At 46.2% G+C, this 24611-nt stretch overlaps 1 protein-coding gene across 2 annotated transcripts; it reads right to left on the bottom strand.

Moving 5' to 3' along the window:
* Nucleotides 1–1404: 1404 nt before the first annotated feature.
* Bspry (B-box and SPRY domain containing) lies at nt 1405–23253 on the bottom strand. 2 transcript variants are annotated; one of them, NM_022261.3, is given in 6 exon segments: nt 1405–2731; nt 3851–3975; nt 9207–9232; nt 10708–10938; nt 19472–19570; nt 22885–23253. In NM_022261.3, coding segments are annotated over 6 exon segments (1347 nt in total). In that variant the 5' UTR covers nt 23224–23253; the 3' UTR covers nt 1405–2204.
* Between the last annotated feature and the right edge of the window lie 1358 nt (nt 23254–24611).

The raw sequence follows: 24611 nt of genomic DNA, 5'->3' as shown, positions 1-24611 counted from the left end.
CCAGGTACTTTTGGGCTTTTTGAGATGGGTTCTCTCTCTACCCCAGATTGATGTGAACTTACTCTAGTCCACACTGGCCTGGGAACTCATGATGACCTTCCTTCTGAATCAGCCTTCTGAATGCTAGGAGCACAGGTGTGAGCCACTTTCAAAAGCTAGGGAGGTCGATCAGTGGTAGAGCACTTGCCTAATTTGTAAGGTCCTGGTTTCAACTGTCGGCATGAGTGGGCACACAATTGACAAATACTGTTTTTTACAGTAAGGGCTTTTTGTCCCTGGAGATCTGAAACCCCACTGTGCAAAACAAAAGATCAAAAAAGCTTCAGTGGTGGCAGGGCACTTGGCTCACATGCCCTGTTGTATAGAAATCCCCTCCTCAACCTGGGAACCTCAGGGTCAGGTGAGTCTAAAGTCAGGGTGCTGGGCTATTCAGTAGAAATACTGTCTGTTAGCATCCTTGAGTGGAGGACACTGTAATTAGTCCTAAAAAAGAATACTGTTGACTTGTGGCTGTCCTACATCACATACCCTGCTCAATTCTCTACCTTAAAGCTGTCTAGTGGGCAGAGGTGGTGTGACCCCTCCCACCAACTTTACATAGGAGCACGGTAGCACATGTCTGTAAACCAAGCATTCTACAGATGGAGACTCACAGTGAGTTCAAGGCCAGAGTGGGCTATGTGAAACAATGTCTTTTAAAAAAAACAGAAATGGGGGCCTGGTAAGATGGCCCAGGGAGGGGCATAGGGAGGCACAGTGGAGAGATGGCTCTTCCACAGTACCTAGATTTGACTCTCCGCACCTACATGGCAGCTCACGATTGCAGTTCCAAGGGATTGATGCCTTCTGCATACAAGCGGACAAAACACCCATACGGATAAACAGAAATCACTTGTCAAAATGTGATGATTCACATTTAACCTGGGACTCCATGGTTGGAAGGAAAAGAACACACACACACACACACACACACAGAGAGAGAGAGAGAGAGAGAGAGAGAGAGAGAGAGAGAGAGAGAGAGAGAGAGAGAGAGTTAGAAGAGTTAGAATTCTCCAAAGATCTCCCAGTCATCCTGGGACCACGTTCTGCAAGTCAATAAGGGGCTGAAGTAAAACAGTGACTGTCTGCCAGTCAAATTCTGTGACCACCCCAATTTGTTCTGTTTGCAATGCTGGGATTGAACTCAGAGATTTGGGCATGCGAGCCAAGTGCCCTGCCACCAAGCTTTCATTCCAAGTCCTGGCAAGAAGACCATTATTCTCAGATGAACTCCTTATGGTGGAAATGGCCAAAGGACTTGCCCTTGGTTCCAGTAACATCTCCAGCCTCTTGATGCTGGGTGGGTCATAAGCATATACCCAAGGCTACCAATCAGCATGGAGCCAGTTACTAGCGAAGACATCATTACATCTTTAGAACCCTTTAATAATGCTCACATTCATTTATTAAGGCCAGCCCTCCTTTCCCCTCAGCTATTCTTGCTTGCTGCTCTCCACCCTAAGGAGGAGTCGTGATGTGGGGTGTTCACCAGGGGGAATGTTTGTCACCCTTCTCTCACACATGTAAGCCATGCTAGAGCTCAGCCTCTGGGCCCGGGACAGATGTCAAAAAGTGTGCTGCAAGCAGGTTTCCTGGAGACGGGATACTGGTGCCTCAACAGAATGTGGGAGGAGGGCACAGTGTTCTGGCCAACAGTAGCCTGGCAGGTTGTCCTTTGTATGCTAGGAAAACATCCTCTTCACATGGTGTATCATGAAAAAGACCAAGAAATACTGAACTGAGAGGCTAGGGAAAGTTCGGCACAGCCTTCTCCGCAGCTAGGCACTTTCAGGGACTGCGGTGCTTTTCCAGACACTGCCACACAACTGGTCACCTGTTTGATCAACCATTTGTTCCCTCACTGTACCTTGCTGTATACTCGCCATGCACAAGGTACTATGCTGGATGCCAGAGACACAGGATAATGAGACCCTTGGAAGGGCACAAGTGTGGTGGGAGACTAAGGCCAAGAGGGAAGAAACAGGATCCCCACAGATGACCAGCATTGAAAAGTTATGTCTGAGTCTGAAGCAGATGCCCATCTCTCCAAAAGTTGCCCATGGGGAACACCAGTCACATCATCAAGGAAAAGGACACTAGCTAGAAGCATGGCCTGACCCGAAAGGGTGATGGGGAGGTGGATCTGGTCTCACGGTGGTCACAGGTCAGCAAACGATGGAGATGACCTGGTCGGCCACAGCAAAGACTGGGAAGAGCCTGTGCGGGAAGGACTCACGGTGGATGTGAAGCACTGTCCCTGAGGCAGGCTCGTAGAAGATCAGCTCTCCTGCCTGCAGGTCCAACAGCAGGCCCAGCTGTGTTGGGCACCGGAGGAGCGCCAGAGGTTCATGGTTCCCGTTGTGTGAGAAACAGAACTCTTGATCATAGCGGGAGAAGACCCAGGAGAAGGCATTGTGGCCCAGGCGGCAGTCACTGCCAGAACCCTTTCGGGGCAGCTGAGCTGAGGCCACACCCACTTTGTAAGCACAGCTGTGTTTAACATTCACTGCCCAGGCATGGAGCCCAGTCTGGAAGGCATTGACAGCCAGGGCATTGGGCCAGTGGTCAAAGCGCTCTGGGTCATCTGAGCAGACCTTGGACTTCTTGGCATTGAAGGTCAGGGTCTTTCGATCTTCGGACAAATTCAATAAGGGGCCGACAGTCCTTTCATCAATAAGCACATCCTCCATGCCTGCCAGAAAGAGTTCTCAGGGTTGTACCAGGTCCTCCTCAGCCCCATTCCTAACCTGGTCCTACTAGATAGTCAAAGGCTTTCTTGCCACTTGCTGAGACCTCAGACAAGCCATTCACTCTCTCTGAGCCTCAGCTTCTTCATCTTTAAATAGGACAACACTTAGAGGACTTATAGGGTATTTTTGGGGACTAGATGATATGTGTTAAATGCCTCATATAAAATACTTGATGAGGAACTTATCCAGGAGAACAATAGTTATTGGTCTAAAATCTTCATCTACAAACTCTGGTAGAAATAAGGCCCAGAAAGAAGTGCCAAGTTGGTGGTATCAAATGAAGACCCAATGTTTTAGTATTGCCATATCGTACTGCTTTCTAGCTGCTCCTTCCTACCTGTGGCTTCTAGAGCTGATATCCTGAGGGCAGAGCACAAAACTAGGAAACATGATAGCCAAACTGAGGACCATCAGATACCAGAATCTACAACATACAACCTGAGCTAGTAATTAATGTCTATATTCTCAGGAGAGACAGTCACTTCTGATAATCACTTCTGTTGCCCCAGTCTGCAGTACAGGGGCAGGCCCACATTCACCACCAGTCAATGTTTTGTTGTTCTTTTGTTCTTGAGACTGGGTCTCAGATAGGGTGAATGTCAGACTAGCCTTGAACCCAGACTCTTCCTGCCTGAGCCACCCAAGTGCTGGGCTTACGAGCGCGGATCACCTCACTCAACCATTTATTCTGATGGTTGTTAAACGGATTAGTGAAGCAAATCTAGGCAGCTTCCATGCGGACTCTGGTGGATGCCATTCAACTTTTAGAAGGCGAGATGTAAGGAGGACATGACTTAAAGGAACATAATTAATCCTATGCCTAACCGTAGAGAAATGGGAATGGCTTAGACAGGAGAAAGCAGGCTGGTCAAGCTGTACAGCCTTGGCCCTACTGAGCAGCCTGCTTCCAACATCACTGGCTACCAAAGCAGTTACCATCACACCTGTGCCGATGCCCAGTGTGACCCAGCAGCACTCCCACCCCCATCACACACAGGCAGGCAGGCAAGCAGGCAGACAAGCAGGCAGACAGACAATGCTGGACTCTTGCAGCTCCTAACCTGAGAGAGACCCGAGAACCGATGTTGCCCACAGTTGAGTCAGTAGAGGGCTCCAAGCACACTTCTCATTAAAGCTTAATTTCTCCGACTCCTGGGGCTCCAAAATGCCCTCTGCTTCCTCGGCCCTTATGCAGGGGGAAAAAAAAAAGAGAGAGAGAGAGAAAGAGACAGAGATTCAGGAAGATTCTGGAAACTTGTATAGCTCCACATGGGTGAGGGGAGAAAAACAAAAGGAAATTCATCCTTTGGTAGGGCAATACCATGATTGTATTAGCCAGAAGGGAAAGTAGATTTTCCTGAAGTCCCCTGAAGCAGATAGACAGTCTATAGGGGAGTGTACTCTCGGGGCTGGTATAGAAATTGGTGGCAGGGGCTGGAGAGAACTCAGCTGTTAAGAGTGCCTGCTGTTTTAGCAGAGGTTCCCAGCACCGACATGACCACCCATTACTCCAGTTCCAGGGTTCAGAAAACTCTGTGAGTGCTTGCAGCCACCTGTACACACAGACACACAAGCATGCAAACAATGATAAAAATAAGTAAATCTTGGAGAGTGGAAACTGAAGGCAGTGTGCTCTGGAGTTTGAGTGACTCAGGAGTGCCCTGGGGAAGCTGACAGCAGAGCCGGAAGAGGATCTGGGCCTCGGGATCTGCTGTGTGAGAACATTTCTCTATTAAACGCTCTAGAAATTGTTTCACATCCTTCAAAACCCAATGCATCGGTAAATGTTTCTCTGGTTTAGTCCAAGGATCCAGTCACTCCTCAGCCCTTCTTGAGGATTGCACAGCAATAGGACATTTCTTCATCAAGGGGAAGGGCTGGAAGCTGGGGAGTTGACTCAACAGGTAAGGCACCTGCAGTGCAAGCTGTGCACCAGAGGCTGAATCTACAGAACCCATGAAAACTTGGTGTGATAGTGCACACCAACAGTCCCTGTGCTTCTAGGAAAGATGGAGATAGGAAGCTCGAGGACCAACTAGCCTGGTATAGCCGAGGCTAACGACAAAGAAACCCTATCTCAGTCAAGAAAAGAGGCAAGAACCAGCATCTGAGAGTGTTCTCTGACATGCTATGGCACATGCACAATGGCATTCACACACACATAAAACATGCAAACATACATGTAGACATCACACACACACACACACACACACACACACACACTCACAGAAAAACCCAAGTAGGGCTGAAAAGATGGTTCAACAGTCATGAGGACTTGTTGCCCTTGTAGGAGACTTTGGTTCAATTCCTAGAACCCATGTGGCAGCTCACAACCTTCTGTTACTTCAATCCAGGGGATTCAATGTTCTCTTCTGATATCTTCATATGTACACACACACACACACACACACACACACACACACACACACACACATATATAATCAGGTATACACACATATATAAAATAAGATAAATAAATATTAAAAACAAACAAAAAATTAAAGAAGGGAATGCCTTAGGACGGGTTGCCATTTATTTAGCTGTTTGGCCTCTGTGTTTACTGTTTTTATACATGGTCACTTAAACTTTGTTGTGATGGGAAGGTAGTGGTTATCCCATCTGACATGAGATCAGACTTTATACAAGGCACTTAGCAGGAAAATGAGAGCTGAACTCAAGTCCTGCTTCCTTGTAAAAATAGAACAAATTCAGGTCGGAGCCCCAGCACCATTCAAGACATTTTTTTCCCTTGGCATGAAATGAAATCTCAAAGGGACAAAAAAGTGAAGTGGAAATGTGTCCAACATTTTGCTCTCCTCCAACCTGGCTTCTCAGAAAGAACTTTCCTACTACCTCTAATTCTGGAGATGGCCTGAGGTCATTCAGCAGTACTTGTGTGATGCACGCAAGGTCTCTGAGAGACTGTCACTGACTGTCCTGGGATGAGAAGGGCCTTACAAACTCTGACAATGGGCCCTGGTGACAAAGGCTCTTTGTGGTCAGAACAAGAGAGAGCCTATGCTCTCAAACCACAGCAGCTCTATGTGGAGAAGCCCCAGCTAACAGGTGGAGACAATGTCAGCAACTAGGTTGCCATTCTAGGACAGACCTGAACCCACACATGGACTGAAATCAACAGCAAGCCACCTGGCCCAGCCACTGCATGGTGTAGAATACAAAAGTCCTGGTCCTGAGGTATAGTGGGGCCTGAATATAGCAAAGCCTTGTTGGAATCAGAACACTCCATCTATGCAGTGGGGACTTGATGATACTCTTAGGCAAGAGCTGATCCCAGCCACCACGGATGTAGAAACATCAGAGACAGCAAAGGCATTTCTCATTAGATAAGTGAGATTCTACCTATTGTCCCTTCTAACGGTACTTGGGCAAGACTGACCTCGGTCAGAGCACAAGGCACTACACGCAAATCTTCAGTGGAAGAAGCATGGACTCAGCAATCCAATGGTGTGTGTGCTAGAGGACTGAGCAAATGAATGCAGACAGCTATTGGCCTCCTGGGAGCTGGGGTTCTTTTTTATTTTATTTTTATTTTATTATTGTTGGTGGTGGTAGTAGTGGTAGTGTTTTTGAGACAGGGTTTCTCTATGTAGCCCTGTCCTGGAGCTCTCTGTGTAGGTTAGGCTGGTCTTGAACTCACAGAGATCTGTTTGTCTCTGCCTCCAAAGTGCTGGGATTAAAGTTGTGCACCACCAAGCCCAGCCTGAGAGCCAGGGTTATTTAAATATGGATTCAAATATGGAATAGGAGACAGGCAAAGGCTAAACACTGCTATGCTAGGCCAGAATTGGAAGTTAGGATACAGATCATGCATAGGAAGTTCCATGTATGCCCAAGCTCTGGCTGAAGGCCGGATACAATGACATGTCAGTAATCGGGGAACACTGATGCCTCATCTTAGATTTTGTGATGGTTTGCATTTGCTATTGTTTTTAGGAGCTATATTAAAGTATTTAGAGACAAAAAGTTATGTTATCCGCAACATATCATAAAATAAGTCAGAAAAAAAGTTTGTCTATAAACACTATGAAAGAGGAGATGCCGAGGGATGGTAAAGGAGAGCCACACGGATAGGCAGAACAACAGTGTGAGAGATTCCGTGGCAGAACACTGCTTCTAGCAAAGCTCATTATGCCATTTTTACAACTTTTCTGTAAGTTTGAGGTAGTTCAAAAATTTAAAAATTAGAGATGAGATTTTATTAAAATCACAGTCAAGCTTGCTTCGTACTAAGGAAATGCAGTGTTAAAGGAAGAAAATGATAAAGATGAGCAGACTGAAAAAATGACCAGAGTGTGGGAAACTCTATGAGGGAATCAGTCAAACTTGCCTTAAAGGTGTAGGTGGCTAGCCTGGGCTACATGAAATTATATTTCAAAAGCAAAAACAAAAGACAAAACTCCTACCTAACATGTGTGAGGCTCTTGAGTTGGACACCCAGCACCATAAACAAAATAACATTCGGAGAGAGCAAGCTGGAGAGATGGCTCAGAGGTTAGAGCACTTGTTAATCTTGTAGAGGAACCAGGTTTGATTCCCAGCACTCACAAGATGGTTCACCACCCATAATTCCAGTTCCAGGGGGTCTGATGTCCTCTTCCGATATTCATAGGCACCAGGCACGAGTGCCTATGAAAGCATTCATACACAAAAAATAGAATAACTAATAGAATCTATTTTTATCAGAGAGAGAGAGAGTTTGGTGTAAGGATTGACATCCTTACAATGGAATACTTCACAGACTTTCAAAAAAGTGAGGTCCTGGGTTGGGGATTTAGCTCAGTGGTAGAGCGCTTGCCTAGGAAGCGCAAGGCCCTGGGTTCGGTCCCCAGCTCCGAAAAAAAGAACCAAAAAAAAAAAAAAAAAAAAAAAAAAAAGAAAAGAAGGAACTCTAAAAGTACTGATGTTGAATTTTTTTCTAAAATAGCTACTAAGAAGTAGAACAACGGGTATAAAATAATTAAAATAATCCCATCTGTGTTCATTTAAAAATAGATATTGTTAAAAGAAAGCAAAAAAGGAAACACACACACAGACACAGATACATACACACAGACACACATACATACAGACACACACACAAAAACACACAGAAACACACACACACACATACACAGAAAACCACACACACACATACACACACACAGAGAACCACACACATACACACAGACACACACACAGACACACAGAAGCACACACATGGAGAACCACACACAGACACACACACACACACACATATACACACACAGAGAGACACACACACACATACACAGAAAACCACACACACACATACACACATACACAGAAAACCACACACACACACATACACACACAGAGAGAACCACACACACACACATACACACAGAAGCACACACACGGAGAACCACACACAGACACACACACACACACACACACAGACACACAGAAGCACACACACGGAGAACCACACACAGACACACACACAGACACACACACACACACACATATATACACACACACAGACACACACAGACACACACACACACACACACACATTTGAAATTCCACATCTAAGACTGGTGAGTAGACTCAGTGGATAAAGGTACTTGCAACAAAGCTCGTCAACCTGAGTTCAATGTGGTAGAGAGAATCAACTCCCACAATTTGTCTCTGACCTCCACACATGAGCCATGGCACACCCACATACATACATGCACCCAAAATAATTAAGTAACTAAACAAATACATTTAAAAAATCTACAAATTTGAAACCAACCATATCTCTAGGGAAATGAGACTGGGAAGAGTTGATGAAGATTCCCCTTTAACTTTCAGCTTTTCTTTTTAGAGGGTCAGGAATTGAACCAGGACCTTGTACGAGCTAGGCAAAGCCCTGAAGTACCAAGCAGCAACCATAGAGAGATCGCTAATCACCTTGCCTGGCAAATTCTATCCACTTGGTCATTTCCTCAGGCCCCAGCCTCTCAACCTTTTAGTACACAGGAGGGACCTGTTGAAATTCCTTTACTGAACGACTAGATAGGACATTGGAGTGTGAATACAAACTTGAGTCTTGAAGTCCTTTCACTGCAGAAAGGAAGGTAGAGGAGTCAAGGGGACAAGTATCAGGTGACTCCAGGCTCCAGTTCTGGGTCTTAGCAAATTTTCTGCCCCCTTTGGGCCTCAGCATTCTTAACCATAATGACCCTAGTTAAGTAGGGTAAGATTAGAAAGCCCAAGGCAAGACCCTGAGTAATAAATACTTGTTTCACTGCCTTTCCAAATGTACCTAACCAAACATGGTGGGGTAAGGCTCAGGAGATGACCTTGGAGCCAGCCTCTAGGACGTTGCTCAGCTACACTGCCTAGGAAGAACTGGGAGTCTCAGTAACTGCCTGAGGAAATCATATGGCCACTTACCTCTCAAGAATCTCCTGCTCCATCTGCTGAAAGAGAAAAGAGCAAGGTCAGGCTGGCAGCACTCCCAGCAAATGGAGAAGACCTGAAGACACTTCGGTGCATACAATGTGAGTAGACGCAGACTGTACAGCAAAGACCAAGCACAAACCTTTCTGGGCTGAATCTCACACACGCACAGGCTCCCCTGCCCTCCCTGCACACACGAAGAATGAGTCACCCATTGCCACCTACCCTGAGGCATCCCTGGTTCCCCTCAACTCCATTTCAGGACCATCCTCTATAGACCCAGATCCCCACTGCCCGCTGCCACGGAGACTATCAATCAGCTCCTAGATGGCTGTTGACTTTGAGTACTTTATTGTGACCATTCCTGTGGCCAGGACAGAATTGCCTGTGCCTGGGAGCTGGTGCTGAAGGAACGCACAATCTAGGACAGTCACAATCTAGGACAGTCTCCATGACTGCCCGACTTGAAAGGGAGGAGGCTGGCCTGGTGATTCTGCATCTCTCTGTTCTCCAGTGATACCCCAATGTCTTGCCATCCCCTCAAAACTGGAGGCATCTTCATATCTATAAAGTACTTTGAAAAGCAACAAACTGAATATTAACTGTGCTTATGTCTGGGCATACCAAGAGTGTATTTGTTTACATTGGTGCCCTTGCACAGCCTTCTTCCTGTGTACTTTCGAACTTTCTTCACCACCCCAATTCCCTGTACCTGAGTACTTTTCTTTTTACTTCATCCAGGAAGCTGTCTATGATCCACTCCAACTGCCTTGGGGATGTCCTGACCTCCGAGGTACTCCTCTGCTACAGTGACTTGTCAGTGTTTGTCTTGGGTACGGTTGGGAACAACTGCAGCTGTGTCCTATAACTCTGCCCCATTGCACAACACTTAGGCCCTCAATACACGTTTGACATTGAAAGTATGTTGTTATAAGGGGCCAAAACTCTCATAATTATATTCCCCGTCTCATATTAAAATGGAATGAGCCAATGATATGTACTTAAACATATAGTAAATATAGATACAGGGGCCACTGTGCGGGGATCTTGCAGTGAATGAGAGGAACACTGGGTTCAGCTCCAAATACAGCCTGGGAATTGATGGCCATGGAGCAGGATGGGATTGGTGGGTGGAAAACTCTGAGGGGGAGGAAGGATCCTGGTTAACCCTACCTAACAGGATTCCTGCTGAAGACAGACCAGGATGATCAAACAACACTTAGGGATAGTGGAGATGTAGATCTGATCAATGCCAAAGGCTATGAGATGTCAGTGGTGAGGGCTTTTGGTCGACCTGACTTAGCTGGGTTCTTTGCTGAGGAAGTATATAGTTGGGCCTAGATGGAAGGAGCTTCAGAGTCTGGTTTGAAATCATCGTCACCCATCCCTGTCCCAAAGGCTCACTGTCACTCACCATCCCACCCACAGGCATTCTCAAGCTCTTCACATCAAGGGAACCTGGCCCACCTCTCGTCCTCACCCTCTCCTGACTTACAATCAGCTGGAGGTCATTCAGATGGGTGAGCATGTCCACCATGCTGGTGCGGAGGGAGTCCAGTTTCCGGAGTTTGTCATCCCAGTGTGCCCTCTGAGTCAGGATGCACTGGTGGGCCCGCTCCTCTTCGCTGTGCACCTGCTCCAGTAATCGCTGTTCCTCACTCTCACACAGGCACCTCACCAGACTCAACCTCTGGATGATCACTTCCCTCGTTGCATTAGCCATGATCTGGCAAGGAATAAGGTGAAGGGTCAGGCTCTAGCAAAGCCCCACTCACGAGTAAGGGTGGGGGGGGTGTATATGGGCCGCTGCCTTTTGGCAGTTTGGGCCTTCTTTTAGGACACAGTAGTGCCCTCTTGAAGGGAATCAGAATACTGCCGGGGGTCGTCGATGCCGATTACACAGGAGAAATTAAAATCATGGTCTCTGTCGAAAGGGGTGTGATAGTTATCCCCCAGGGAGACCGTATAGCTCTGCTTATATTATTCCCTCAATTCAACACTGATAATCTAGTAAGGAAATTCAGCAGAGGGAATCAAGGATTTGGCTCCACTGGTATTAGCGCCTTTTGGGCTTCCTCTTTGGCAGAGTGGCCCATACTGACCTTGTGGATTGAAGGCAAGGCCTTCAAGGGAATATTAGATACTGGAGCAGACTCCACAGTCATTTCTAAGAGTTTCTGGCCTAAGGCATGGCCACTGGACACTACGCAGTTACTCCTGCAGGGAATTGGCACTGCTTCGGCCCCCTTTAGGAGTAGTAAAATACTTAAATGGAAAGACGAGGAAGGACATATGGGATATTTTCAACCCTTTATCATCGATTATATTCCTGTTACTCTATGGGGAAGGGATGTTCTTCCTGATATGGGAGCTGTCTTGACTACACAACCTGCTCAAACAATGATGAAAAGTATGGGGAGGAGCCCAGGTAGGGGACTAGAAAAAAAATTTTTATAGGAAAAATCGTACAGTATTAATGAGGAAAAACAGATTATACACCATCCTTGGGACAAGAGTAGACTGGGAAATTTATCTTAAGGGCCACTGCTAAACAGCCTCCAAGCATTCAACCTTTACCCATTACATGGAATTCTAATAAACCAGCGTGGGTCAGGCAGTGGTCCTTATCCAAAGAGAAATTGAAGGCTGCTCATCTTTTAGTGCAGGAACAACTTGAAGCAGGACATATAGTTCCATCTACATCTCCCTGGAAGACTCCTATCTTTGTGATCAAGAAAAAATCAGGAAAATGGCGTCTTTTGCAAGATCTTAGAGAAGTCAATAAGACTATGGAACCTATGGGGGCCACACAACCTGGCCTTCCCTCCCCTGTAGCAATTTCTAAATCTTGGTTCATGTTAATTATTGATTTAAAAGATTGCTTTTTTACTATCCCTTTGCACCCTAAAGATTGTAAAAGATTTGCCTTTAGTGTGCCTTCAGCTAATTTCAAGGAACCGGCCCATCGCTTTCATTGGGTAGTTTTACCTCAGGGTATGGCTAATAGCCCCACCCTTTGTCAAATTTATGTTGCTGTTGCCCTAAGGCCCCTTAGGGATAGATGTCCTCAGTTGTATATTGTTCATTACATGGATGATATCTTACTGTCAGGGCCCAATAAAACTGAGGTACTAGAGGCCTTTGCAGACCTTCAGGAGGATTTGCAATCAGCAGGATTGGTCCTTGCCCCTGAGAAAATACAACAGAATTTCCCTTATCAATATTTAGGACATCAATTACTGCAAAAGGGAATAAAACCATTACGATTACAAATTAGATTAGATAAATTGAAAACCTTATATGATTTCCAAAAATTACTAGGAGATATAAATTGGCTTCGCCCCTCATTACATCTTGGTACAGGACAGCTAAAACCGTTATTTGAAATTTTGAAGGGAGAACCTTCTCCAACTTCCTTAAGAACTTTAACACCTGAAGGCCGTAAGTGTTTAGAACTAGTACAAGATGCTTTGGAGAAAGCTCATCTTAATTATATTGATTATAACAAGCCCTTCTCCTTGATTATTTTTGCGTCCTCACATTCCCCAACTGGACTTTTTTGGCAGGATGGTCCCCTATTATGGGTCCATTCTCAGGTCTCTCCAGCCAAGGTGGTGATAGCCTATTACCAGGCAGTGGTGCAATTACTTTTTAAGGCTCAAAAAATGAGTATTCAGGTCTTTGGGGTAGAGGCTAAATTTATTATTCTACCTTACGATCAAGAACAGGTAAATAATTTGATTAGAACTTTTGATGATTGGTCTATTTTTTCATGTTCCACTACTAGTCAATTTGATAACCATTATCCTGAAAATAAAATTTGTCAATTTTTTAAGTTACATCCTGTGATCTTTCCCTCTATAGTCAAAAATCAGCCTTTAAGTAAAGCTAGATTAGTTTTCACTGATGGTTCTTCTAAGGGATACGCTGTGGTTCTTTCAGAGGGCAAAGTGGAGGAAATGATGCTTGATTCCACCTCAGCACAGTTGGCAGAATTAAAGGCCCTTCTTTTAGCGCTATCCTTGTTTCCTGAAGAGCCGTGCAATATTTATACCGATAGTGTTTATGTATCTAATATTATTTTACCTTTGGAAACTGCTGCACATGTTGCTCCTGTGTTCCCCACCTACTCTTGTCTTTTGCAAGTGTGCAGGCATTATTGTGGCAACGCAAAGAGCCATTTATGTAGGGCATATCAGAGGTCATCTGGATTGCCTGGCCCCTTGGCAGGAGGTAATGCTGCTGCTGATCTGTATACTAGGCCACAATTTATAGCTGTAGCCCTTGATTCTTATGATTTGGCCCTTCAATTACATAGAAAATTTCATATAAATTCACAACCTTTAAAACATAGTACAGGATGCACCAAGGAGCAAGCTGTTCAGATAGTTACTCAGTGTCCTTCGTGTGCTCTGTTAATGCCTTCACTCAGTCTGGGCGTCAATCCTAGAGGATTGATGCCCAATGATACTTGGCAAATGGATGTCACACATGTACCTTCTTTTGGGAAATTGAAATATGTCCATGTGTCCATAGATACCTATTCAGGATTGATCTTTGCTTCTGCTCACAGTGGAGAAAAGATCAAAGATGTGAAAAGCCATTGTTTACAAGCCTTTGCCTTTATGAATGTGCCTAGGCAAATAAAAACTGATAATGGACCAGCATATACCAGCAAAACATTTCAACAATTTTGTGCTTATTTCGATGTCCTTCATAAAACCGGTATCCCTTACAAATCTCAAGGTCAAGCAATTGTAGAGCGAGCCCATTTAACCATAAATAACCAACTTGGAGGACTAAAAGAGGGAGAGTATACAGCCCCTCCTACTAAATTATCAACTATCCTTTATATCTTAAATTTTTTAATTGTGGACAAGACTGGTCTCTCCGCGGCTGACAGGCACTGGAAGAAGGACAGAGCACATAATGGTTTAGTTAAATGGAAAGATCTGGCTTCAGGAGCCTGGAAGGGGCCTGACCCCATCTTAGTCAGGGTGAGAGGATCAGCTTGCATCTTTCCCAAGGATGCTGAGACCCCTGTTTGGGTTCCTGAGCGTTGTGTGCGTCCAGTGGATGACAGTCCACCCAGGGATATACCAAAACTTCATGAAGAATCTCCCGATCCTGATGCCAGTGGGAATGCATAACAGAACACAGCCCGCTGTTACCACAACAGACCACACATCAGGTAAAATGGCAGCTCGCACAAGGGTAAAACGAATGATTCTCAACCTTACTTTTATCTTAAAGGATAGTCTACGTTTTGTTAAAATTTTTATAAAGCCTCGTTAAATAGCTCCTTTTTTCATTCATGTTTACTTTTGGTAATGTTTCCATAGCTGATTTAAGTATTACTGTTACCAATGCTAGTGTTAATAGGTTTGAGAGATATTTTGTACCCATTAGTCTTCTTAGAAATGGTAGTTATCTGCCTCCTAGACCAGCGCACATAGGTGCTGGCCTAAAACCTCTAAGTACTGCCTCTTGAAGTGTATCTGATATTTTTGAAACCTCACATTTTTGCCCAAATGAGAAGAGTAAACATTTTCTAAAATCTGTGCCATGTGTGGTGGCACCCCTTTTTCCTTTTTGGTTCGGAATGGGGCTGGGATAGTGTAAGGGGAGGAGATTCTCAATTGTTCTCCTAGGTCCATTCCTACCAACCAGTTGCTGGGAACAAAAGGATTCTACATGGATTGTTCGACTTCCTGGTGTGATCCCCATACCTCTGGATAAAGGCTGATTCCCAGTGGTACTCTACAGGCATAAAAGAGACTTTGGCATTACTGTGACAGTCATTGCTACCATCACCATTTCAGCCACTGCTGCTACAGTGGCCAGTGTAGCCATATATCAATTGGCAGCTGTCGTAGGGACTGTGGGACTATGGATACATTCTGGAGAAGTCGCCACAGCATTGGCTATAGCATTAATATTCAGATTCAGTTGGTCATTCTTCATCTCAACCAACAAACTGTTCTCAATTGGACTTCCTCTGTGAAACCCATGTTATATCTTGTTCTGACTTTTATCATTTTATGTGTGTAACCCCTGTTAAGGTCCTTAATAGCAGCAAGGCTCTTGGGGATGAGTGCTTATCTTGATTGCTCGCCCTTAGCAGCTGCCCTTGGGCTGTTCTAGAGTACCAACAGATCCAGTCTCAGGCTGAAACCAAACAGGTTTGGTTTTCATTGGCCGGGAATAATCCACTGGCCCAAATTAGGCTCAGTTTGTATGACAAGTAGTTAGCCAAAGACGGGCAACCTTCTGGGACCATACTCTCCTAAGACAGAAAATCCTGAGGCTGGCAGGATTTTCAGAGATGGGAAAGAGTTTTGGAACCCCAGATTGATCCTAAGACAGGTGCTACTTAAAAAAAATAATAAAAGAGGGGGAATTGTTGGGTCCTACCTTGGTGTTTCCCTCCCCCCCTCGCTGAGCCTTTTTAGCCTGCTATAGCAAGAAATTGTTTACACCCTTGGCAGCTGCTCTTAGCCCCTGATTTGGGGCTGGGATTCTCCATGGCACCCTTCCTCCCCACCCAGCCTTCCTGCTTGTTGTTGTTAAGAAGTTGTTTATGCCCTTGATTGGGCCAGAACTTTTACCACACAGACTTTTCCTGTTTTCCTGGTTGGGGGTTTTCACCTGGTATATAAGGAGATCTCAGTAAAGCCTTGCTGGCACTTGCTGAAAACGGATGACCTGTGTACTTGATTTATTTCAATCCCGCAGACCTACACCCGATATTCACACACTGTCGGTGCAGGTGCTGACAAGTGAACCATAGCGATCAACAGAGCAGAAGGACCTTAAAGAGACACTCTTATCAACTAGAACCAACCAGGCTTCAGTTAAAATTGACCCCACCCGAGGCAAAAATCATATCACCTCTAAGGCTTGTTCATTCCAGTTAGCCCCAAAGGAGGGTTTTTCTGTTCCCTGGAGTGGCTCTGAAGAAAATTCTCAGCTCAGCAAGGTAATGAACATCACCTTCTAACTCCCAGTGGTCAGGGCCTGGCATGCAGTGGGTACCTCAAAACATGGACTCAGTGACTGGGCGGGGAACTGTCCTAGGGAAGATCTCTTCTAACGCTAACACAGGGAGCCAGCGGCAGAAGTGGAACCAGAAGCGCATTCCTCTGGCTGTCAGTCTAGCGCCACGCCAGGTGACCAATCATCCATTTGTGGCATAAAGCACCTGCACTCCGACTCTTGCCAGATGAGTCAGAGTAGAGCTGCCTTCTTTGTGGCAGAAGGCCAAGGACAGCCAGTTGCTTCCGTGGGCCCTGTCTCTGGAAACCTGCTTTGTACAGTACAAGGAGCAGTCACCTCTGTTTAAATTGAGACCCATGATCTACCCAGTGCAGAGGGGAGACCAGCTTAGAATATCAAGGAGACTCACTTGAATCTGAAGCACATGGCCTCATTTGTATTATTGTAACTGCTTCCTATTTAGTCTCCTGGCTTCATTCTAGCTGCCTACGGTTACTTCCTACTACAGTTGAAAGGGAGCTTTTTTAAAAATGGAAGCCTCCATCTTTCTGCCCCACCACTCCCGTGTGTGCACACACGCACACACACGCATGCCACATACATGTTGGCTCTCCAGCTGCCCCAAGTAGGCACTAGCAACCAAACTAAGATTCTCTAGAACAGCAGGAAGTGCTCTTAATCTCTTAACTGCTGAGCTACCCCCATTCCTTAAACTTAAGTCTTTCACTTACTCTGTTTATGAAAAAAAAAAGAAAAAAGCCTTTCAACAGCTTCTCTTTATCTGAAATGAAGTGAACCCTTCTGTGGCTAAGAGGGTGGGACCCAGCTCCTCTCTGAGCCTGTTGCTTCTCTGGCCCAGGTTCTCCCTGAACCTCTTGCGTCTCTGATTTGACTTCTTCCTACATCTGACCCGTTCACACAGCTTCAGCCTTGCAGGATCTACTGCTCCAGCAGGTCAAGCACCCTTCTGCCCAGGGCATCTGCACTCGGTAACCTCTCTGCATACTCTTCCCCCGCTGTGGGGTTCACTACCCCACTTCTTAGGTTTCCGTGCAAATATAAACCTTCTTTCTTCGAACTTTTACTTATTGTGTTGTGTATGTTTGTGTGCATGCAGATGGGTGTGCACGCCATGGTGCATGTGTGCAGGTGAGAGCACAACTTTATCGAGTAGTTCTCTCCTTCTATCTTTTTGTGGGTTCCAGGGAACAAAGTCAGGGCAGCAGGCCCCTGCAGCAAGCAGTTTATCTGCTGAGCCGTATGCCAGCCCCAAATAGCAACCTTTCCTATTGGGAGCACTCCTTAGCATAGCATGAGTAAACCGAACCCCTGGCCTCAGACGTGTTGTCCGCCTTCCTCTTTACATCTCCCTCAAGGAGCGGATTACTTCTGACATGACATAAACCTCATCCTTTATTGTCCATCTCTACTGACAGAACAGAGCATTGAAGAAAACAAGCAGTTTCATGTTTGTTCACTGCAGAAGGCCCAGCACGCAGGCCAGTGGAAGTGCTCAGTAAAGATTTGTTAAATAAATAGTGAAATGTCAGAAGTCTCCCACTCACAGCCAGCATCTGCTACTGTAGCTTCCCGTCTATATTGTACTGAAGCTTTAGCCAGTGCAGGGGACAAGAAAATAAGGAAAAATAAATAAAGAAAGTGAAAGGCAGATGGAGTAGAGAAATCAACATCATCCTGCAAACAGAAGTGGTGATGAACACAGACTAGGTGGACGGCTCACTGCCTCCTGGTTCCTAGTCCTGGTCTCTTTAGCTTCTGAGAAACCCCTGTGCCCTGCTATGATGTTCCCTGTTTGTGGTGGATTGCCCTGGTACTGTTTGTATTTTGACACTAATTCCGCTTGCCCAAGGGGGGCTGCCTCGAAGAGGAGTAAATCACGTACTCAGGTGACTTCATGTGAACCATCTCCCCATTTTAACTTGTAAAATTAAGGCTAGAGCTGATGATTGGGCAGTGGAAAGGAAAGGTGGAACTGAAGGTGAATTGGAGTGGAACTGAAGAGAGAGAGGGAGAGAAAGGAGCAGGGGAGATGAGGAGAGGAAGGAGAGAGGAAGACAGAAGAAGAGCAGGTGGAAGGAAGATGGAGCTGAAGCCTGTGGCCTGGAGAAGCCACAGTTCTAAGGGCCCTCCTAGCTGGGAACAGAGCAGTGTAGTGGTGGATCTGCCCAATGTAGGCGCAGCTTGTGTTCATATTAACTGAGGTGTGTTTTCCTTGCACGGCCTTATTAGGGTTGGAGATTTACCCCAACACATATTTGTTTATGCCAGTTCCCTGGCCTTAAGGGCACACTTGAGAGTAGAGGGACAATAGCCATTCTGGAAGAAGGACCAGCAGTGCAGTGCAGCAGCTACAGTGGCTGGAGAGCCAGAGGCTCAGGGCATAGAACTGAGTCTGCAGTGAGGCAGCAGGGCCGTGTGCAAGCCAACTAACTTCCCTAGGATTTATTTCCCCATCCCAAGTAGGGGTGCTGACTGCCACCTGCTGCATAATACTGTTGCAAGGACACTTCAAAGAATCCTGGCATAGAGGCACCTGCCTGTGATCTCACCTCCTGAAGGTGGAAGCAGAAGATCAGAAGTTCCTGGCTCTATAGCAAGTTTGAGGTCAGTCTAGGGTATATGAAACACTGTTTCAATAAACAAAAGAAATACCTCAAAAGAATTGGAGATGTAGCTCAATGATAGAGCATTTTCCTAGCATATACATGATCCTGGCTTCAATGCTTCAGACTGGTTTTTAAAAGAAGAAGAAGACACCATGTAAAAGTGCCCAAATTCGTAATTCTAGGGATGTACCCAAAATAATTCCACAGTGAAAGATTCAAGTATGGGGCTGGAGAGATGGCTTGGAGGTTAAGAGTACTTGTTGATCTTGCAGAAGATCTGAGTTCATTTCCCAGCACCCACATGGTAGCTCACAGCTCTCTGTAACTCCAGTTCTAAGTGATTCAACGCCCTCTTCTGGTTTGCAAGGGTGCCAGGCACACACATAGCCCACATACATACATGCAAGCAAAATAATCATACACGTAAAATAAGTAAGTCTAAAATTTTTGAGTAAAGGAAGGTACTAATCTTTTTGACGGTCTAACCCAACGTTACCGAAAACGCTGCTTTCTAGTGTATAGCCTGTGTAGTAAAGGAGAGAATCAGCCACCTCTGCCAGTAGTACAAGGCTGTGGACTAGGCTCTTATCCTAGGAGGAGGCACAGTGTGGAGAGGAGAGAGGAAGAATTAATTACCATTGCTTTCTGGTTCTTCCCCTGCAGGACCTCGGCCACATACTTGGTGATGCCAGCACTCTGTAACTGCAGCTTCTCACAGTGGTCCACAATCTTGTTCTACAACACAAATGACACCACAGCGTCTTTATTCATGCATATGGGCCACTCGCTCACTGATTTTTCCTTTTTACTCTGCTCTTAATCACACACTCCTAAGGCCCAAACCCAGATATCATTGTTATCAAAGACAATGCTACCCCCACATATGCCTATCATGTCTTTTCTTCAGATCACTAATGCTGGACTCCCCAGTAACTCATTTGGGGCCATCAAGACACTTGGGTCTTAGCCAGGTACTGGTGGTACTGCTTCAATCTCAGTACTTAAGAGGCAGAGGCAGGCAGATCTCTGTGAGTTTGAGGCCAGCCTGATCAAAGATACTTGGGTCTTTATGTGTTTGTTCCTAACCCTCTTCCTCCTCTGTCTTCACCGATGACTACTTCCACTTGTTACTCTATCCAGTCTGAACCCAAAGTTGGGCCTCCTTTGTCAACCTTCAAGCCTCCCATTAGCACAGCCATTTTTCCTGAGGCCATCAGTACAGGCTGTGTTGGCTCAAAACCTCCCAGTCGTTTTTCAATACAGTCACAGTGAGAACCGGTCTCTTGGCCAACAGGTCCTACCTGGCACAACTCTTTGTCTCCTATGTCACCTCCTGCTTCCCACTAACCTTCCACTAACCTTCCGCTCCTCAAAAGCAACAGCTTTAGCCAGGCTCAGGCCCTGGCCTTCTTCCTTCTTCCTTCAGTTATCTCCCTGACTGTCTATTCACTCACAAGCTACCTCCTCAGAGAGGGCCTCCCTGACTCACCTCCACCTTTGCCCTGCTTTATTTCTCACAACTGACAACCTATGGTATATTGACTTTCGTATGGGTTTCTGTCTCTTGCTACTGGAGCATAAACACCGCTCTGACCTCTGACTTACCATCCAGAGGGGAGTTCCTGCTCATAAATGTAATTTAATGTTGGTAAATATTACACTACAATAAATTATAATTACAATAATAACATGTATTTATTAATGATGAACGCTTGTGGCCTTGACCACAAGTGAGTCTCGGTTCTCAGTTCCCAAAGTCACTAGTGTCAACTGTAAAGGAACAGACAACGGTTTAGAAATGAGGAAGCTGAGGCAGATAGTAAAGTGGATCACTCCAGGAGACATGGTTAGGCAGCAGGAAATAGGTGGCACTCTTCCAAGCAGCAACCCCTCCATTACTGCCCCCTAACAACGGGCCTCAGTACCAACTGCCCCAAGGCAATCCAGCTACCTCTTCCAGAAAACTCTCCCAAACGCTCCCGCCAGTCAGCTATCGTGAACTGTGGCACTGTGACCGTGTACCCAGAGACTGAGAGAATTGAGCTTAGCATTTTTCCTTTTTCCTTTAACAAATGTTTTATGAGTGTGTACTAATCCTATAGACTATGTCACTGTAACTCTTCTTCAATCACACCCTTCATTCATTCATTAATTCCCCCTCCCCCAACCCTGATCCTCTCTTCTTTAGTGCCCCGTCTTCTAAGTTTCATCTCTCTCTTTTTTGACACAGGGTTTCTCTGTACAGCTCTGACTGTCCCAGAATTCACTTTGCATACCAGGTTGGCCTTGAACTCACAGAAATCTTCCTCCTAAGTGTTCAGACTAAAGCTGTCACAGCTGGCTTTGTTTGTTTGTTTGTTTGTTTGTTTGTTTGTTTGTTTGTTTATGGCAAGGCCTCAATGTAAAATCCAAACTGGCCTCGAACTCGCCATCTCTTTACCTTCCTAGTACAGGAGTGTGCCACCACACCCAGCTCATGCCGTCCTGCTACAGCTTGTGTCTAGGTTCCACATACGTGAGAAAATGTGTGTCTTTCAGAGTCAGGCTTGTTTCACTTAATGTGGAGGTGTCCATTCTACCCAGCTTCCTGCCAATCACATAATCTTATTCTGTATTATGAAATAATGCTCTAGTGGGTGGATATCCGTGAAAATGTTCACATTTTTCTTATCTATTCGTCCACTAATGGGCACCTAGGCCCGTTCCTACCATGAGCCTACCTTCTAACTAGCTATCAAGGCATGAATCCAGAAGCTAAGAGCAGTTGAACTGGTCCTATTTTGTCCAGGTCAGTAGTGATTATGCTCCAGAGACATTTTCACTACAGGATGGAGGGACAGGAAGAGTGTGCTGAAGGCATTGTAAACTCTAGGGCTGGACATGCAGCTCAGGGGTCTAAAATACATGAGGCTCAAAAAACCCAGCATGGAAAAAAAAAAACGAACAAACAACAACAAAAACAACTCTAAAGTAGAAAGAAAGACGGCAAGACTCACTTTCCTTACGCCAGGGCTGCATGTAAGTGTAAGGTCTTGGGGTGGCCCAGGGAAGGCACCTGAGGCAGAGTACCAAGCTTACTATCCTGTCCCGGCCTTCACCCCTCCCACCACTCATATAGTCGTGATGGTTGCTTTTCAAGATTTTCCACTAGGTCATTTCCTCTTCGTAACCGCTGAGATCAAAAAGTGGTTTCCTCTTGCCTGGTCAATGAATCTCCCCCTCTTAAACCCGGAATACTAAGAGTCTGGGAGGAGTTACCATCCTCCCGTGGGCCCCCTTTTCCTCCTCTGAAAAGCCCTAGCTAGAACCCAGGCATATCTAAGTCCTTAGGAATTTGTAAAACCCTTACCCATGATGCAAGCTGATTTACATCAACTTTACTCAAGTTTATTTTCACCATCCCTGAGTAACTGATCTCCACTGGCTCCAGTTTCCGGGAAGGTGTGTTTATTACAATCTGGTTTGAGGAGGTGATGTCCCCAGCGACCCGCTCTCAGTGCGCAGCAGGGCTCAATGCCAGGGTGGGGTTGGGAAGATTAAGCCATTTAATCAAATTGCAAGGAGTTCCCCAGGGGCCACAGCTAGAATGAAAGGTAGACTGCGGCACCAAGGTGACTTGGCCTCCAATCTCAGCAGCTCAGGGAAAAGGGTGGGGGTGTAACAGGAAAATGACCAGCCTAGAGCCACACTGAACGAGGAGGCCTTAGAAGAGAGAGTGTCCTGCCATTCTTCCACCCCATCCACCACCTCCATCACAGTCAAGACCAGGTTTCCGGGGGTGGGGGGTACTAAGTTTTTATGAGGTCAGCTATAACAAACACGTGAATGCCCCGAAACTACTGATGAAAGACACCAAGCTAGGATCTGTGACTCACAGGGAGGGGGCAGGATTCAAACTTGGATTCAGTTTACTTCAGAGATCACACCTTTATCACCTCGTTCTGCAAGGAAAGCCACAGAGAAGCCACTCTCTCCCAAGGTCCCCGGTTCCTGCCAGTTACCCTTGCCCCAAGAGAGCCGCCCTAGTTCCCGGCCCCGTGCCCGCTCACTCTCAGCTCCTCAGCGTGCTCCTCCGCTCGGCGGATGCGGTGCCGGTGACATCGGCCGCCAAACCCGGCGCAGGTGGCGCATACCGGTCGTCGCTCCGAGAGGCAGAACCAGCTCAGAGGCTTCCCGTGCTCGGGGCACAACTGGCATGGCTGGTACCTCTGCCCGGGTTCCCGCCCCAGTCCGGGTCCCGGCCCCGGCGCCGGCCCCGGCCCCGGCCCGGGCGCCGGCCCCGGCCCCGGCTCCGACTCCGGCTCCGGCCCGGGCTCCGGCACCGGCTCCGGAACCGACTCCGGCCCGGACTCGGACCCGGACTCCGTCCCGGAGACATCCGAGGACATGGCCGGTGCCGGAGGCCGCGCGCTCCACCTGTCGCAGGTGCCGGGGGCGTGGTTTTTCCAGGCCCCGCCTTCTCTGGCATCGCCCCTCCCAGGCTGCGCCCGCGCGCTGACCCACGCCACACTGGTCCCGCCTGCATCAGTAGGCTGTGGTTCTTTGTTTCAAGTTGTGTTGTGAGAGTTTTTTAAACAACTGACAACTGACATTCTAGTGGCTATTATGAATCTTTAGTGAGCAGTTAGAAGTGTCATATTTCTTTGCTAAGTGCATTATTTAACAGCATGTTTGAGAGGCAGCTTTAGACATTCGTCTAAAATACAGACTCATCTCTCAGCTGTGATTGACTGTTAAAGGGGATTGAGACGATCTCCCTCACATACTTGGGTTGAAGAATAGATAAATGAAAGCACATAAAATGAGTCAGTTATGGTGACACAAATCCATAAGCCCAGCATTTGGGAGATGGAGGTGGGAAGATCAGGAGTTCAAGCATTCAAAGTTTGAGTCCTGCCTGGGCTACATAAGACTTTGTCTCAAAGACACATAAAATCAAAATACAAGGGCTGGAGAGATGGCTCAGTGGTTAAGAGCACTGACCGCTCTTCCAGAGGTCTTGAGTTCAATTCCCAGCAACCACATGGTGGCTCACAACCATCTGTAATGGGTTCTGGTGCCCTTTTCTGGTGTCTGAAGACAGCCAGAGTATACTTCTATATATAAAATAATCTTTAAAAAAAAATCAAAATACAAGCTGTAAGTGGTGGCATATGCCTTTAGTCTGAGCACTCAAGAGGCAGAAGCGAATGGATTTCTGTCAGTTAGAGGTAGCCTGGTTTATGTAGCAAGTTCCAGGCCAGCCAGAACTACAGAAGGAGACAATCTTAAAACAAAACAAAGCAAAAAAGACTACAGCAAATCAGGAAAGTATGAACAGTGTCAGGCACACAGCAGCTGCTTACTGCTAACAGCAAAAGAAAAAGCACGATTATGACACTTTTTTTTACCACATCTATTGAGAGAGAGAGAGAGAGAGAGAGAGAGAGAGAGAGAGAGAGAGAGTAGAGAATATTTGGAAGTGTATGTACCACAGTGCATTTGTAAACCAGAGGACATGTGGGTTCACTTCCACCATGTGGGCTCTGGAAATTGGACCTAGGTCACTGGACTCTGCAGCAAGTACCTTCGCCCTCTGAGCAGCCCTATCCCTGATTACTATTTTTTTGGAAATTAAGTAACTTGAAGTCTCAGTTGCTGATTGGTGGCAATGATACCAAAATCCAAGCCGTTTAACTTCAGGTTACCTGGATGAGTAATTTTTAAGTTACAACATATTGAGATGCATTGAAAGGCTGATTTTTCCAAGTACTGTATTTGCATTCAAATTTCCTGA

Source organism: Rattus norvegicus, chromosome 5 (assembly GCF_021556685.1).
Source record: "Rattus norvegicus strain SHRSP/BbbUtx chromosome 5, alternate assembly SHRSP_T2T, whole genome shotgun sequence".
Taxonomy (NCBI): Eukaryota; Metazoa; Chordata; class Mammalia; order Rodentia; family Muridae; genus Rattus; species Rattus norvegicus.
This window is presented reverse-complemented; position numbering and strand designations above follow the sequence as displayed.